Source organism: Tamandua tetradactyla, chromosome 8 (assembly GCF_023851605.1).
Source record: "Tamandua tetradactyla isolate mTamTet1 chromosome 8, mTamTet1.pri, whole genome shotgun sequence".
NCBI lineage: Eukaryota > Metazoa > Chordata > Mammalia > Pilosa > Myrmecophagidae > Tamandua > Tamandua tetradactyla.
In genome coordinates, this window is record NC_135334.1 from 123,511,329 (window position 1) to 123,524,038 (window position 12,710).

The following is a 12,710-nucleotide window of genomic DNA, read 5'->3' on the forward strand; positions in this document are numbered from 1 at the left end:
CTAAAACATGAAGCTAATGAATTAAGTTACAAATGACATCTTTATTGAAGTGTTGTGAAGAGCTTTGCTAAATATTAATAAACTTAGTGAGAGACTTACTTTGCCCAATATAGCAACATCTATGCCAAAGAGTTGTTATAAAGCATAAAGCAGACTAGCCTGTCATTCTATTGATCTGTATATAAAAAGGAATGTTACTTACATGTCCTGCATATTGTCCAAATTTCTTCCTTAGCCCAACAGCCAGGCCAGTAAGACACTTCGCTGCCAAAGCCACCAACATGACATTGGTGTCTTTTCCAACAACCTATAAAAGGGGAGAAAAAGGAAAAATAAAATAGCTGTGGCTCCGTAGAGGGGGAACTAAAAGTTTATTCTCAGAACTCTGAAAGCTATTATGCTCATGGCTACCAATTTTGTTTCCTACAAAGATGAAACATTCTTTTTGATAATAACAAGTTTGAGAACTTCCTTGCCTCAAGTAGAGCCTCAAATATATTGACATACTGAAAATTCAGTAACAGCAATAACATTCCTGGCAAAAACCATAAGTTGGAAGAACTTAAGAGAATCAGATGCTCACTTCATGGGCTGTTAAAAGCCCTTTTCCTCTTTAGGGAAATTTTCTTTTAATTAATTTTACTTGGGTCTGTGGCTCTTCAAGATACAAGACTGATGACTGAACAAAGATTCTAACAAATCATATCCCTGCCTCTTAAGTCTCATGTGGAAAAAGGTGCAAAGGAAGGCCAATTATGAGAAATACTTACATATGAATACAGTTAAAGATTAACTTCCTCCTACCATTCTAATTCTCTGTAATTTCTGGCTCAGGGAGTAATCAAAATTTGCTCCATTCAAAAGGATGTCTTTAGAGTTTGTTTTCAAGCTTTCAAGTTACATCCACAATATTTGGTCTATACTTTCAGATTTTATAAAAAGCCATTAAGTAAAAAAAACCACCACCAGCAGCATTCAACTCAGTTGAACCTAAGCAATACTAAAAGAGTATATTTTCTAAAAATGTTTATTTATTATTCAGTACTTGTTTGCTTAATTACCACATATCCCCATGTCCTTTGCCTTACATGCCGGTATAATGTTAGTCTATTATTATCTGCTATCCAGTGAAAAAACACTCATTTAATATTTGCCCCATTAAATGAAGCCAATTTAAATTGCTTATCCCACAGAACCATAAAACTTGAATATTTTGTTCTAGATCAGCAAAACCTCTTTTTCTTGAGACTGAGAGAAGCTATCAAACAACATACTTAAAAGTCAAAGTGATAATACACAGAAATTGAAAAACACTCCCTTCACACTACTTTAGGATAATTCTGAAAGATCTTCAACTTATGCCTGTAATTTAAAAGGCATCAATGTTCTTTAAATAGTAATGTACATTTGTGATAAACATGACTAATGAAGAAAAATTCTATTATTAGGATACCAATGCTTTAACTCATCACAGTCACCTTCTTTAATGCTTTTACTAAATCCGCATAATCGCCTGCTTCCAGTTTGGGGTTTTTCACTAGTACTTCTACAGCCTCCAGAGCTTCTTTTCTCTCTTGCCATTTTTTTGCCTCCTGCAAGACATAATATAAGTCACTTGTAGAATAAAACATGAGAGCAGAATACAAGTCTGTTTCTTCTACTCTACTAATTAAAAGATATAACGGTTTTATTTCAAGAAATTTTTTCTAAAATTAGTTGAAAAACAAAATTGCAAAAGTCTTCAGGCATTTGGAATGTTTTTTTCATATACATAAATTTTTGTTTATATATAAGAACTATTTTTATAAAATGTCATAACCCAAAAATTTTATAAGTAAGCCAAATGAGGTGCCATTAACTTATTCCTTCTTAATTAGCAGGCAGATTTTAGTAAGCAGGTGTTGATAAAAAAACACTAATAGAAAGGGACTTTTGGTACCAAGATGGCAGCTTCAACGTTCTGGTCACAACAGAATCTTTGAACAACAAGCAAACACTGGCAGAACAATTCTTCTCAAAACCCCGGAAAACAATTAAAAGGATAAAGGGTGCAGTAACTGGGTTAAGTGCCAAATCAAGAAAAAAGCAACTCACAAACAGTATGAGAGGTATTTGGGAAGATGGAGCAGTAAGGTAGACAAGATTCACCTCTGCTCCACAGGACATGGTAGAAGATAGGGAAAAAGTGACCAGGACTTTGGTCCTGGGGAGTGAGTGATGGAAGTGGGCCTCTAGTATTTTACAGGGAGGGGGGAGGTGGGGAGATTACGACTGGGACAGCAGGGTGGGTCTGGTGGGTCATGACCCCCACCCAGTACGTATAACAGAGAACAGATTTAACAAACAAGTGTGGCTGCTGAATCACTTCTTCTAGCCTCCAGTGTTTTGGAGCAGGTAGAAGGAAAATCGGAAATAATGGAATGGTAAACCATAACACACTCTGAGATCTGTTCTGTAACTACTAGTTGAAGTACACTTTGAAAATTATTGCTTTTTCTTCCTTTTCTTTGCATACATGTTATATTTCAACATAAAAAACATTTTTAAAGAAAAAAAAACAACAAACAGTATGATAAACCAGTGCTGCCCTTGCTGGTTCCTCCCCTCCATCCCTCCCCAGCGTGAACTGGCCTAAGCTCCCATTGCAGGTCCCGGGCCCTGTTCCAGAAGGAGCAGAGTAACCCTATGCACACACTGAGGTGCTTATATGTGGAAGCCGATATATAGCCTGGCTGCTTGAACCACTAATTCAGGACACCTATCTGTGGTTCATCCTCTCAGAATTTGCCCTGAAGGCAATAGCAACTTGCAAACAATTTAAGCACGGTAATACACAATTAAGTCAAAGCAGCGTGGGACAAAGGATTACCTGCTTTAAATAATTCAATAGAGTACCTAGGAGGAGAGAAAATCATATGGAGTAGAAGGGGGCACTGGAAACCCTAAACAGGGAAATTCCTAAAGCCAACTAACAATTACAAGAGACACATGTTAAATTTAAATATACAAGTAGGTTGAAAGTAAAAGGATAAAAAATATATATCATGTAAATAATAACCAAAAGAGAGCTGGGGTAGCTAAACTAATATCAGAGAAAATAGATTTTAGGTCAAAAACTGCTACAAAGGACAAAGAAGGACAGTGTATACTAACAGAAGGAGTCAATTCAACAAGAAGGCACAACAGTTACAAATATATATAAATCTAATGGCAGAGCTCCAACACATAGATTTGAAGGGAGAAATAGACAATTCTATATTAATTGAAAACTTTAATATACCACTTTGAATAATGAATAGAACATCTACACAGATCAATAAGGACAGAGAAGACTTCAATGATAATATAAACCAACTAGATCTAACAGAAATACACAGAATACTTCACCCAACAACAGGAGACTATACATACTTCTCTAGTACATACGGGTCATTCTCCAGGAGAGATATGTGTTAAGTCACAAAACAAGTTTCAATAAATTAAAAAAACATTGAAATAATACAATACATCTTGTCCAACCACAACGAAATGAAGCTAGAAATCCGTAACAGGGAAAAATGTAAAATTTACAAATATGTGGAAATTAACACATTCTCAACCAACCAATGAGTCCAAGAAGAAATCACAGGGAAATTGGGAAATAATATCAGGCAAATGAAAACGAAAACACAATATACCAAAACCTACGACGTGCAGCAACAGAACTTTAAAACTCCAAATGCTTACATTAAAAAAAAAAAAGAGTATTATAAATCAGAGGCTAATCTGACAAAAGATCTGTAATCTGGAAGATCTACAAAAATAAGACCAAACTAAACTCAAAGCCAGCAGAAAGAAGGAAATAACGAAGACTAGAGTGGAAATAAGAGAATTAATTTATACAGAATATCTCTTTGGGTTGACTGTAGAGGTTTGGAAATGGATGGTGGTAACAATACCACATCATAATTAACAGAGTTAAAGTATGTATCCGAATGTGCTTGAAAGGGGAAGTTTTGGGTCATGTATGTTACTTGAACGAAAGTTCGAAGATAAAACATATACAGTGAAGCCAGGATGATGGATTGGGATTAATACAAACAGAAGGATCTTTCAAAATTATAACAAACGTATGACATTAATATAGAGTGTTAGGGTGGTATATGGGAAAAAAAAATACACCTAATGTAATAAACTATGGGCTACAGTTAATAGTACCATTTTAATATTCTGTCATCAACTGTGGCAAAGGTACCACACTCACGTAAAGTGTCAACAATAGGGGGGTGTGTGAAAATGTTGTATTTTTTCATGATGTTTCTGTAAACATACCACTTCTTTAATTAAAATAATTTGAAATAATGATAATAACAATAATAATACATTCTACAGGCCTGTATATTAGGTATTCTAATCTATGTAAATTGCTTCACATAGTGCCTAGAACATAGAATCTCTCAATAAATGCTGGCCTATTTATAGCAGTAAAATTATAAAATAGTGCTGTCATCAACTGTAACAAATGTTCTATACCAATGCAAGGTCGTGGTGGGGTGGTGTATGGGAATCTTCTATTTTATGCATGATTGGTCTGAAAACCCATAACTTCTCTGGGGAAAAAAAAACCCAACAAACCCAAACTTTGTTTTTTGAGAAGATCAATAAAACCAACGAAACTTTAGCTAGACTGACAGAGTGAGAGTGAGAGAGAGAGAGAGAGAGAGAGAGAGAGAAAGAGAGGAGGACACAAATAATTCAAATCAGAGGCAAACGGGGACATTACTATTGACTCCACTGAATTAAAATGGATAAAAGGATGCTATGAACAACTGTACGCCAACAAATTAGATAACTTAGATGGAATGAGCAAATTCCTATAAACACACAAACTACCAACACTGACTAAAGAAGAAATAGAAGATCTCAACACAGCAGGAACTAGTAAAGAGATTGAATCAATAATCAAAAACCCCCTACAAAGAAAAGTCCAGGACTAGATGGTTTCATAGGCGAATTTTACTAAACATTCCAAGAAGAATGAATACCAATCCTGTTCAAACTCTTCCAAAAATGTGAACAGGACGAATACTCCCTAACTCATTCTAAGAGGCCATCATCACCTTAATACCAAAGCCAGATAAAGATACCTCAAGAAAAAAAATTACCGATCAATGCCTCTTATAAACATAGATGCAAAAATCCTCAACAAAATGAATCCATCAGCAAATTAAAAGTAGGATAGGGGCCATGGTGGCTCAGCAGGTAAGAACGCTTGCCTGCTATGCCCGAGGACCCGGGTTCGATTCCTGGTGACTGCCCATGTAAAAGATAAAAAAATAAAAATAAAATATTTAAAAGTAGGATACACCATGATTAAGTGGGTATTATTCCAGATATGCAAAGGAACATAAGAAAACCAAATAATTTTCTATATACTAGTAAGGAGCAATTTGAGGAGAAAAAAAAAATCAAGAAAAAAATTCCATTTAAAATACTAACTGAAAGAACCAAATGTCTAGGAATAAATTTTACCAAGGATGTATACCAAGGATGTAAATTTTACCAAGTACAACCACTGTTAAAATAAATCAAGGGAGACCTAAATAAATGGAAGAACATTCTGTGTTCATGGATTAGAAAATTAAATATTGTTAAAATCTCAGTTCTACCCAAATTTATTTGCAGATTCAATGTAATCCCAATCAAAATTCCAAAAGCCTACTTCACAAAAATGGAAAAATTAGCCATCAAATTTGTTTGGAAGGATTAAGGGCCCAAACAACCAAAAACATCTTGAGAAAGAAAAACGAAGTTGACGGACTCACACTTCCTAGCTTTAAAGCATATTACAAAGCTACCTCTGCTGGTTTGAAAGAATGTATGTCCCCTAGAAAAGCCATGTTTTAATCTAAATCCCATTTCTTAAAGGCAGAATGATCCCTATTCAATACTGTATGTTTGAAACTGTAATCAGAGCATCTCCCTGGAGATGTGATTTAATCAAGAGTGGTTGTTAAATTGGATTAGGTGACATGTCTCCAATCATGTGGGTGGGTCTTGAGAAGTTTCTGGAGTCCTATAAAAGAGGAAACATTTTGGAAAATGAAGAAGATTTGGAGAGAGCAGAGAATGCTGCAGTACCATGAAGCTGAGAGTCCACGAGCCAGTGATCTTTGGAGATGAAGAAGGAAGATGCCTCCTGCGGAGCTTCAAGAAACAGGAAGCCAGGAGAGAAAGCTAGCAGATGACGCTGTGTTCACCATGTGCCCTTCCAGCTGAGAGAGAAACTGTGTCTGTGTTCACAATGTGCCTTCTCACTTGAGAGAGAAACCTTGAATTTCATTTGCCTTCTTGAACCAATGTATCTTTCCTGGATGCTTTAGTTTGAACATTTTTATGGCCTTAGAACCGTAAACTAGCAACTTACTAAATTCCCCTCTTTAAAAGCCATTCTGTTTCTGGTACATTGCATTCTGGCAGCTAGCAAACTAGAACACTATCGCAGGCATATGTGGTCAAAACAGCATGGTACTGCCCTAACGATACACCTTGACCGATGGAATTGAATTGAGAGTTCAGAAACAGACCTTCACATATATGGTCAACTCAATTTTGACAAGGCTGTCAAGACCACTCAATCGGGATAGAACAGTTTCAAAAAAAATGGAGCTGGAAAAACTGGATATCCATATCCAAAGTAGTGAAAGAAGATTCATACCTCACATCTTATATCAAAATTAACTCAAAATGGATTAAAGACCTAAACATAAGAGCTAGGAGAATAAAACTCATAGAAGTAGGGAAATATCTTCAAGATCTTGTGGCAGGCAGTGGTTTCTTAGACCTTTATTCCCAAAGCATGAACAATGAAAGAAGAAATAGATAAAGAGATGAATTAATACATTTATGCCTCAAAGGACCTTGTCAAGGAAGTGAAAAGGGAGTGTACTCAATGAAGAAAATGTTTGGAAACCAGATATCTGATTAAGGGTTTAAAATCCAGAATATATAAAGAAATCCTACAACTCAACAAAAAGACAAACAACCCAATTTAAAAATGGGCCAAAGACTTGAGTAGATACTTTTCCAAAGAGAAAGTACAAATGACTAAAAAGCACATGAAAAGATGTTCCATATCACTAGCTATTAGGGAAATGCAAATCAAAACCACAATGAGGAATCAATTTCACACCCACTAGAATGACCATTATCAAAACAACAGAAAACTACACATGCTGGAGATGATGTAGAGAAATAGGAACACTTATTCACTGCTGGTAGGAATGAAGAATGGTATAGCCACGGTGGAGGACAGTGGCAGTTTCTCAGGAAGCTTTGTATAGAAATGCTATATAATCTGGCAATCCTATTACTAGGTATGTATATATATATATATATATACTCAGAACTGAAAGCAGGGTTGTGAAAAGACATTTGCACACAAATGCACACAGCAGTATTATTCATGATTGCCAAAAGATGGAAATAACCCGTGTCCATCAACTGATGAAAGGATAAACAAAATGTAGTGTGTGTGTTTGTGTGTATACACACACACACAATGGAATATTATTCAGAAATAAGAAGGAATGAGGTAGGTGACAACATAGATGGACCTTGAGGACACCGAGTGAAGTAAGTCAAACACAAGAGAACAAATGTTGTACGAACTCATTAATATGAACTAATCATATAAGCAAACTCAGTTAAAATCTAGAATGTAGGTTACCTGGAGACAGAATAAGGGTAGAGAACAGGGAGTGGATGCTTAATTTGTACAGTATTTTTAATTAGGTCAAATGTAAATGTTTGGAAATGAATAGAGGTGGTGGGTCTAATTAACAGCAATGAATTATGCGTAAGACCGGTTGAAAGGGGAAGCTTAGGTTTGTGTATGTCAACAGAAGGAAAGTTAGAGGATAAAATATGGCACTGTATACATAATGAACCCTATTATGGATGATGATTGTAATCAACAGTACAGATAAAAGAATGCTCTTTAATGAACTAGAACAAATGCATGTCACTATTACAAGGAGTTAATAATTGAGTGGCATATGGAAAAATGCACTTAATGCGAATTATGGACTATAGTTACCAATATTATTTTAATGTGGTACGCTTGCTACAGGTGCAGAAAGAACATCAATGCTAAGGGTCAATAATAGGGGCAGACAAGGGGTATGGGTCTTATTTTCGGAGTAATGAAAATCTTCTAAAATTGACTGCATGAAGAATAAACAGCTCTGATTTTATACTGTGAGCTACTGATTGTACACTGTGGTTGGATTGTATCGTATGTAGATATACCTCAATAAAGCCTCTTTTACAAAAGAATAAAGCTCTGGTTTTTGGCAAGACATTTAAAAAACGTGATGTAGAGGGGCAGACACCAAGTATTACGGGAGCAAAGAAGAACGACACCACTAACTCACTCTACGAGGGAAGATATAGGGTGGAAGGGAGTGCATCAGACAAGGGCTAAGCAGAGTATTCTTAATTCTATTCAAGTAATTTTTAAAATAAAATAAGTTGTTGGGGCTTGAGTTATATATCCCAGAAAAACTTGCTATCAATCTTAGTCCATTTTTGTGAGTGTGAACCCATTATAAATAGGACTTTTTGATGAGGTTACTTCAGCTAAGGCATAGACCAACTGAATCAGGATGGGTCAGAATCCTATTCCTAGAGGTCTTATAGAGAAGACAAACAGCAAGAGAAGTAAGAAGCTGGAAGGCAACAAAACGCAGAATATAAAGGCTTCTGCCATGTGCACTGTCATGTGAAAGAAAAGGCAAGGAAGCCTAGAGACTGCTGGCCAGTGAAGATAACCTGGGAGGAAGAAGGCCTCTTAAACTCTGAAACTGACCAATAGATTCCCATCGTTAAGCCAACCCACTGTATGGTAAAACTAAAGAAATATAATTAAACTAAATAAGAAACTGTTTAACCACTACTTACAATTTTGTCATAAAAGTCTTTTGGAAGTTTGGAAAGAATTTCTACCGCTTCCAAAAGCTCATAAGCATCTATTTGTGGCACTTCATCACCATCGTCACCACCTTCAAAGACAAAAATAAGACAAACTATTAAAACAGATGACATTACTTTATTGTTTTACTTATCAAAAAGTTATCCCTCCCTTCCATACTAAGATTTCATCAGGTATGCAAAGGTTATAAACGCTACATCCATCTTATATTTTATTAAATGACAGTCCTACAAAATTTGCTTAGCAAACACAGGGTCTTGTAAAAGTGCTAGTTCTGCAAATTGCTATAAAAACCAGTGTTTTTATAAAAACTTGGCTAACCTCCATCAGCATCTCCACCAGCAGATTGCTGCTGTTCTAATTTAGCTTCTAGTTCTTGTTGGGAACGCAGAAATCGGCTTGGTTTAGGAGCACCTGTTGGCAGTTTGACCCATTCTTCTTCTAGTTCTTTCAACTGTGTGGGGGGAGACACAGACAAAATATTTTAGAAACACATCTCTATCTATAAGAATTGAACCCAATTTCTTATCTATTTGGCTCTAAGAGGGCACTTAACATAATTGAAATTGTATATATTTTGTATCCCAAGTCAAACCAACTTAACATTTACTAAAGGACGTATATCTAGGCACTGAGAGAGAAGAATAAAATCCACTGTTAATATACCTTTATTAATTCATGAGTTCAGCTATTTCTGTATCATAAACCAATTTCCAAAACCAATTATAATAAAAGCCAATAGAGAATGTATTTTTCCAATCTATATTAAATCCTGACATACAATAGCATTATAAAATAATCTTTTATGCTGATGTAGATTCAACACTAACATTGGAATCATTGAATTTATGGTTTTTAACTTGAGAGGACAAAGTAATAGGAGAAAAACTTAGCCATGCTCAGAAAAAAAAACAACTGAATTAAAATTTTTTTTTGATTTTTCAAGAACTGTAAAGAGGCATTTGACCTACAAATTTTCTATTTAGAAAGTAGTGTTTTCTTGTACAAAGAGTTAGTAAAACAGTGGCATAAGGGGGTAAAGCACTTACTGCAAACTATGGACTATACATAATAGTAATATCTTTTTCTTTAACTTTTTTTTATTAAAAAAATTAACTAACACAACATTTAGAAATCATTCCATTCTACATATGCAATCAGTAATTCTTAATTTTTCTTAACTTTTGATCATTTCATTCTACATATATAATCAGTAATTCACAATATCATCACATAGTTGCATATTCATCATCATGATCATTTCTTGAACATTTGCATCTATTCAGAAAAATAAATAAAAAGAAAACAGAAAAAAATTCATACATACCATACCCCTTACCCCTTCCTTTCATTGATCACTAGTATTTCAATCTAAATTTAGTTTAACATTCGTTCCCCCTATTATTTATTTTTATTCTATATGTTCTACTCGTCTGTTGATAAAGTAGATAAAACGAGGTCAGACACAAGGCTTTCACAATCACATAGTCACATTGCAAAAGCTATATCATTACACAGTCATCACCAAGAAACATGGCTACTGGAACACAGCTCTGCATTTTCAGGCAGTTCCCTCCAGCCTCCCCATTACATCTTGGATAACAAGGTGATTATCTACTTAATGCGTAAGAATAACCTCCAGGATAACCTCTCGACTCTGTTTGGAATCTCTCAGTCACTGACACTTTATTTTGTCTCATTTCACTCTTTCCCTTTTTGGTTGAGAAGGTTTTCTCAATTCCTTGATGCTGAGTCTCAGCTCATTCTAGGGTTTTTCTCAATCCCTTGATGCTGAGTCTCAGCTCATTCTAGGATTTCTGTCCCATGTTGCCAGGAAGGTCCACACCCCTGGGAGTCATGTCCCACATAGACAGGGGCAGGGTGGTAAGTTTGCTTTTTGTGCTGGCTGGAGAGAGAGGCCACATCTGAGCAACAAAAGAGGTTCTCTTGGGGGTGACTCTTTGGCCTAATTTTAAGGAGGCCTGATATATCCTTTGTGGGGTTAAGTTTCATATGAATAACCCCCAAGATTGGGGGCTCAGACTATAGTTTTGGTTGTCCGCACTGCTTGTGAGAATATCTAGCAGAAGTCAAATTTAAATGTGAAAAATCATTATATGTACAAGAGGAATATCAGTTAATCACAGGAAGGAAATATCTTTGTAAACATTATGCAAAGACAAACAGAAAACTTTATGCCTCACCTGGACAGAGTTTATATTTTGTAACGGGGGTCTCAGAGCATCCCGAATCCATCTGTAAATCTCCACAGCAATTAGTTTGGCTTCATCTCGAACAGCCTTTTCTCGAGATTCAAAGAGTTTTGGCAACACTTTGATAATTGGCTTAAGTAAGATAATTTTTGAACCAAATTCACTAGAAGAAAAAAATTAGAATTTTAGAAATTTGTCAATAGGCAATACGCTTAAGTGTTAGAATTCATTCATTCAAACATAGTCCTGAATCTATACATTTATAGGGTTACACAGATTGAGGTTTCTTTAAGGCAACAAAAAGAAGGAACTAATACTATGTCTATATTTAGATTATATTCTTTCACAAATATTATAGCCTAAGGCCAAAAATAGTATTACCATTTAGCAACTAATCTAGATAACTGAAGCTCAAATCCATAAAGGCCAAACTATTGTGAATTACCTTAAATGCATATCTCTCTATATTTATATCTATATATATGCTTACAAAATTAAATGAATCATTTTATAAAGATGCTCAAATGAGTGAAACCTACCTTTAACAGACCCTTAATAATTTAAAAATTAAAGTGATTCACTCATAAAAAGATCAAGAATTCTGACAGTATGTGTTTCATTCCTGACTTCACAGCTATCACAGTACAACCTTGGTCAACTTAAATCTGTTTCAGCTTTCCATGGGGAAAACAATTGTATTGTCTTCTTTTACAAAAACAGCACATTTAATGTTATATATCTTCCATGTATTATATTTTTAAGTTCCCAACTGGTCAATTTTAGCTTTCTGATGTCACTGTTAACATTCCTGAATAAACTAAATTTGGAGCAGGAGGAATTTAGTAATGAAAGAACACAGAAAATCTGTTTGAGTAGGACCCATACATTATTTATTTCATATGCACAGTAGGCAAGCAACAAATTTTTTAGTAATAGCTGTTGCTCTACTCCAAGTAAAAGGAGAACTACTGTGAAAATACTTCCCCCAGAAAGTGATCCTTAACAAGACACCTGGCGATGTGACATAGTTTACACACAGATATCATACCATGAAAACAAACTACATGATCTCTAAGATTTTCTTTCAAATGACCTTTATTTTAATAGAAAAGAACATATTAACAACTCAGCTAAACTCTAAAACTAGAAGAGAAATAAGAAATCATCATTATGATAACTCATTTTGCTTTACGAATACTTAACATTGTATCTTAAGAACCTAAGATTTGGAACCTCATAACTACTACCTCATCTGATTTTTCCCCCTCATTTCTCCCTCCTGAACTGCTTATGAAAGATAGAAAAACAGATGGAAAATACACTTTAACAAATCAAAACCTAATTTTGATATTAAACATATTACCATAGAGGACTAACAATCAAGATGGCGGCTTAGCAATGCACACCTTTTAGCTGTCCTCCAGAACAACTATTAAATAACCAGAAACAGGACAGAACAGCTCCTGGGGCCATGTCAGTGACCGGACACACAGTGTACCCCAGTCTGGACCAGCTGGACCTGCTGC

The 12,710-nt window shown here is 35.3% G+C and overlaps 1 protein-coding gene across 4 annotated transcripts in view; it reads right to left on the reverse strand.

The window, feature by feature from the left end:
* CKAP5 (cytoskeleton associated protein 5) overlaps nt 1-12,710 on the reverse strand; it is a 131,449-nt gene that overhangs the window by 66,160 nt on the left and 52,579 nt on the right. For all 4 annotated transcript variants that reach the window (XM_077114587.1, XM_077114589.1, XM_077114588.1 and 1 more), the window contains exons 5-9: nt 11,176-11,347; nt 9,293-9,425; nt 8,941-9,041; nt 1,479-1,592; nt 203-307 (exon numbers count right to left, since the gene is read on the reverse strand). In XM_077114587.1, coding sequence (XP_076970702.1) covers nt 203-307; nt 1,479-1,592; nt 8,941-9,041; nt 9,293-9,425; nt 11,176-11,347 — 625 coding nt within the window. The remainder of the gene's footprint in view (nt 1-202; nt 308-1,478; nt 1,593-8,940; nt 9,042-9,292; nt 9,426-11,175; nt 11,348-12,710) is intronic.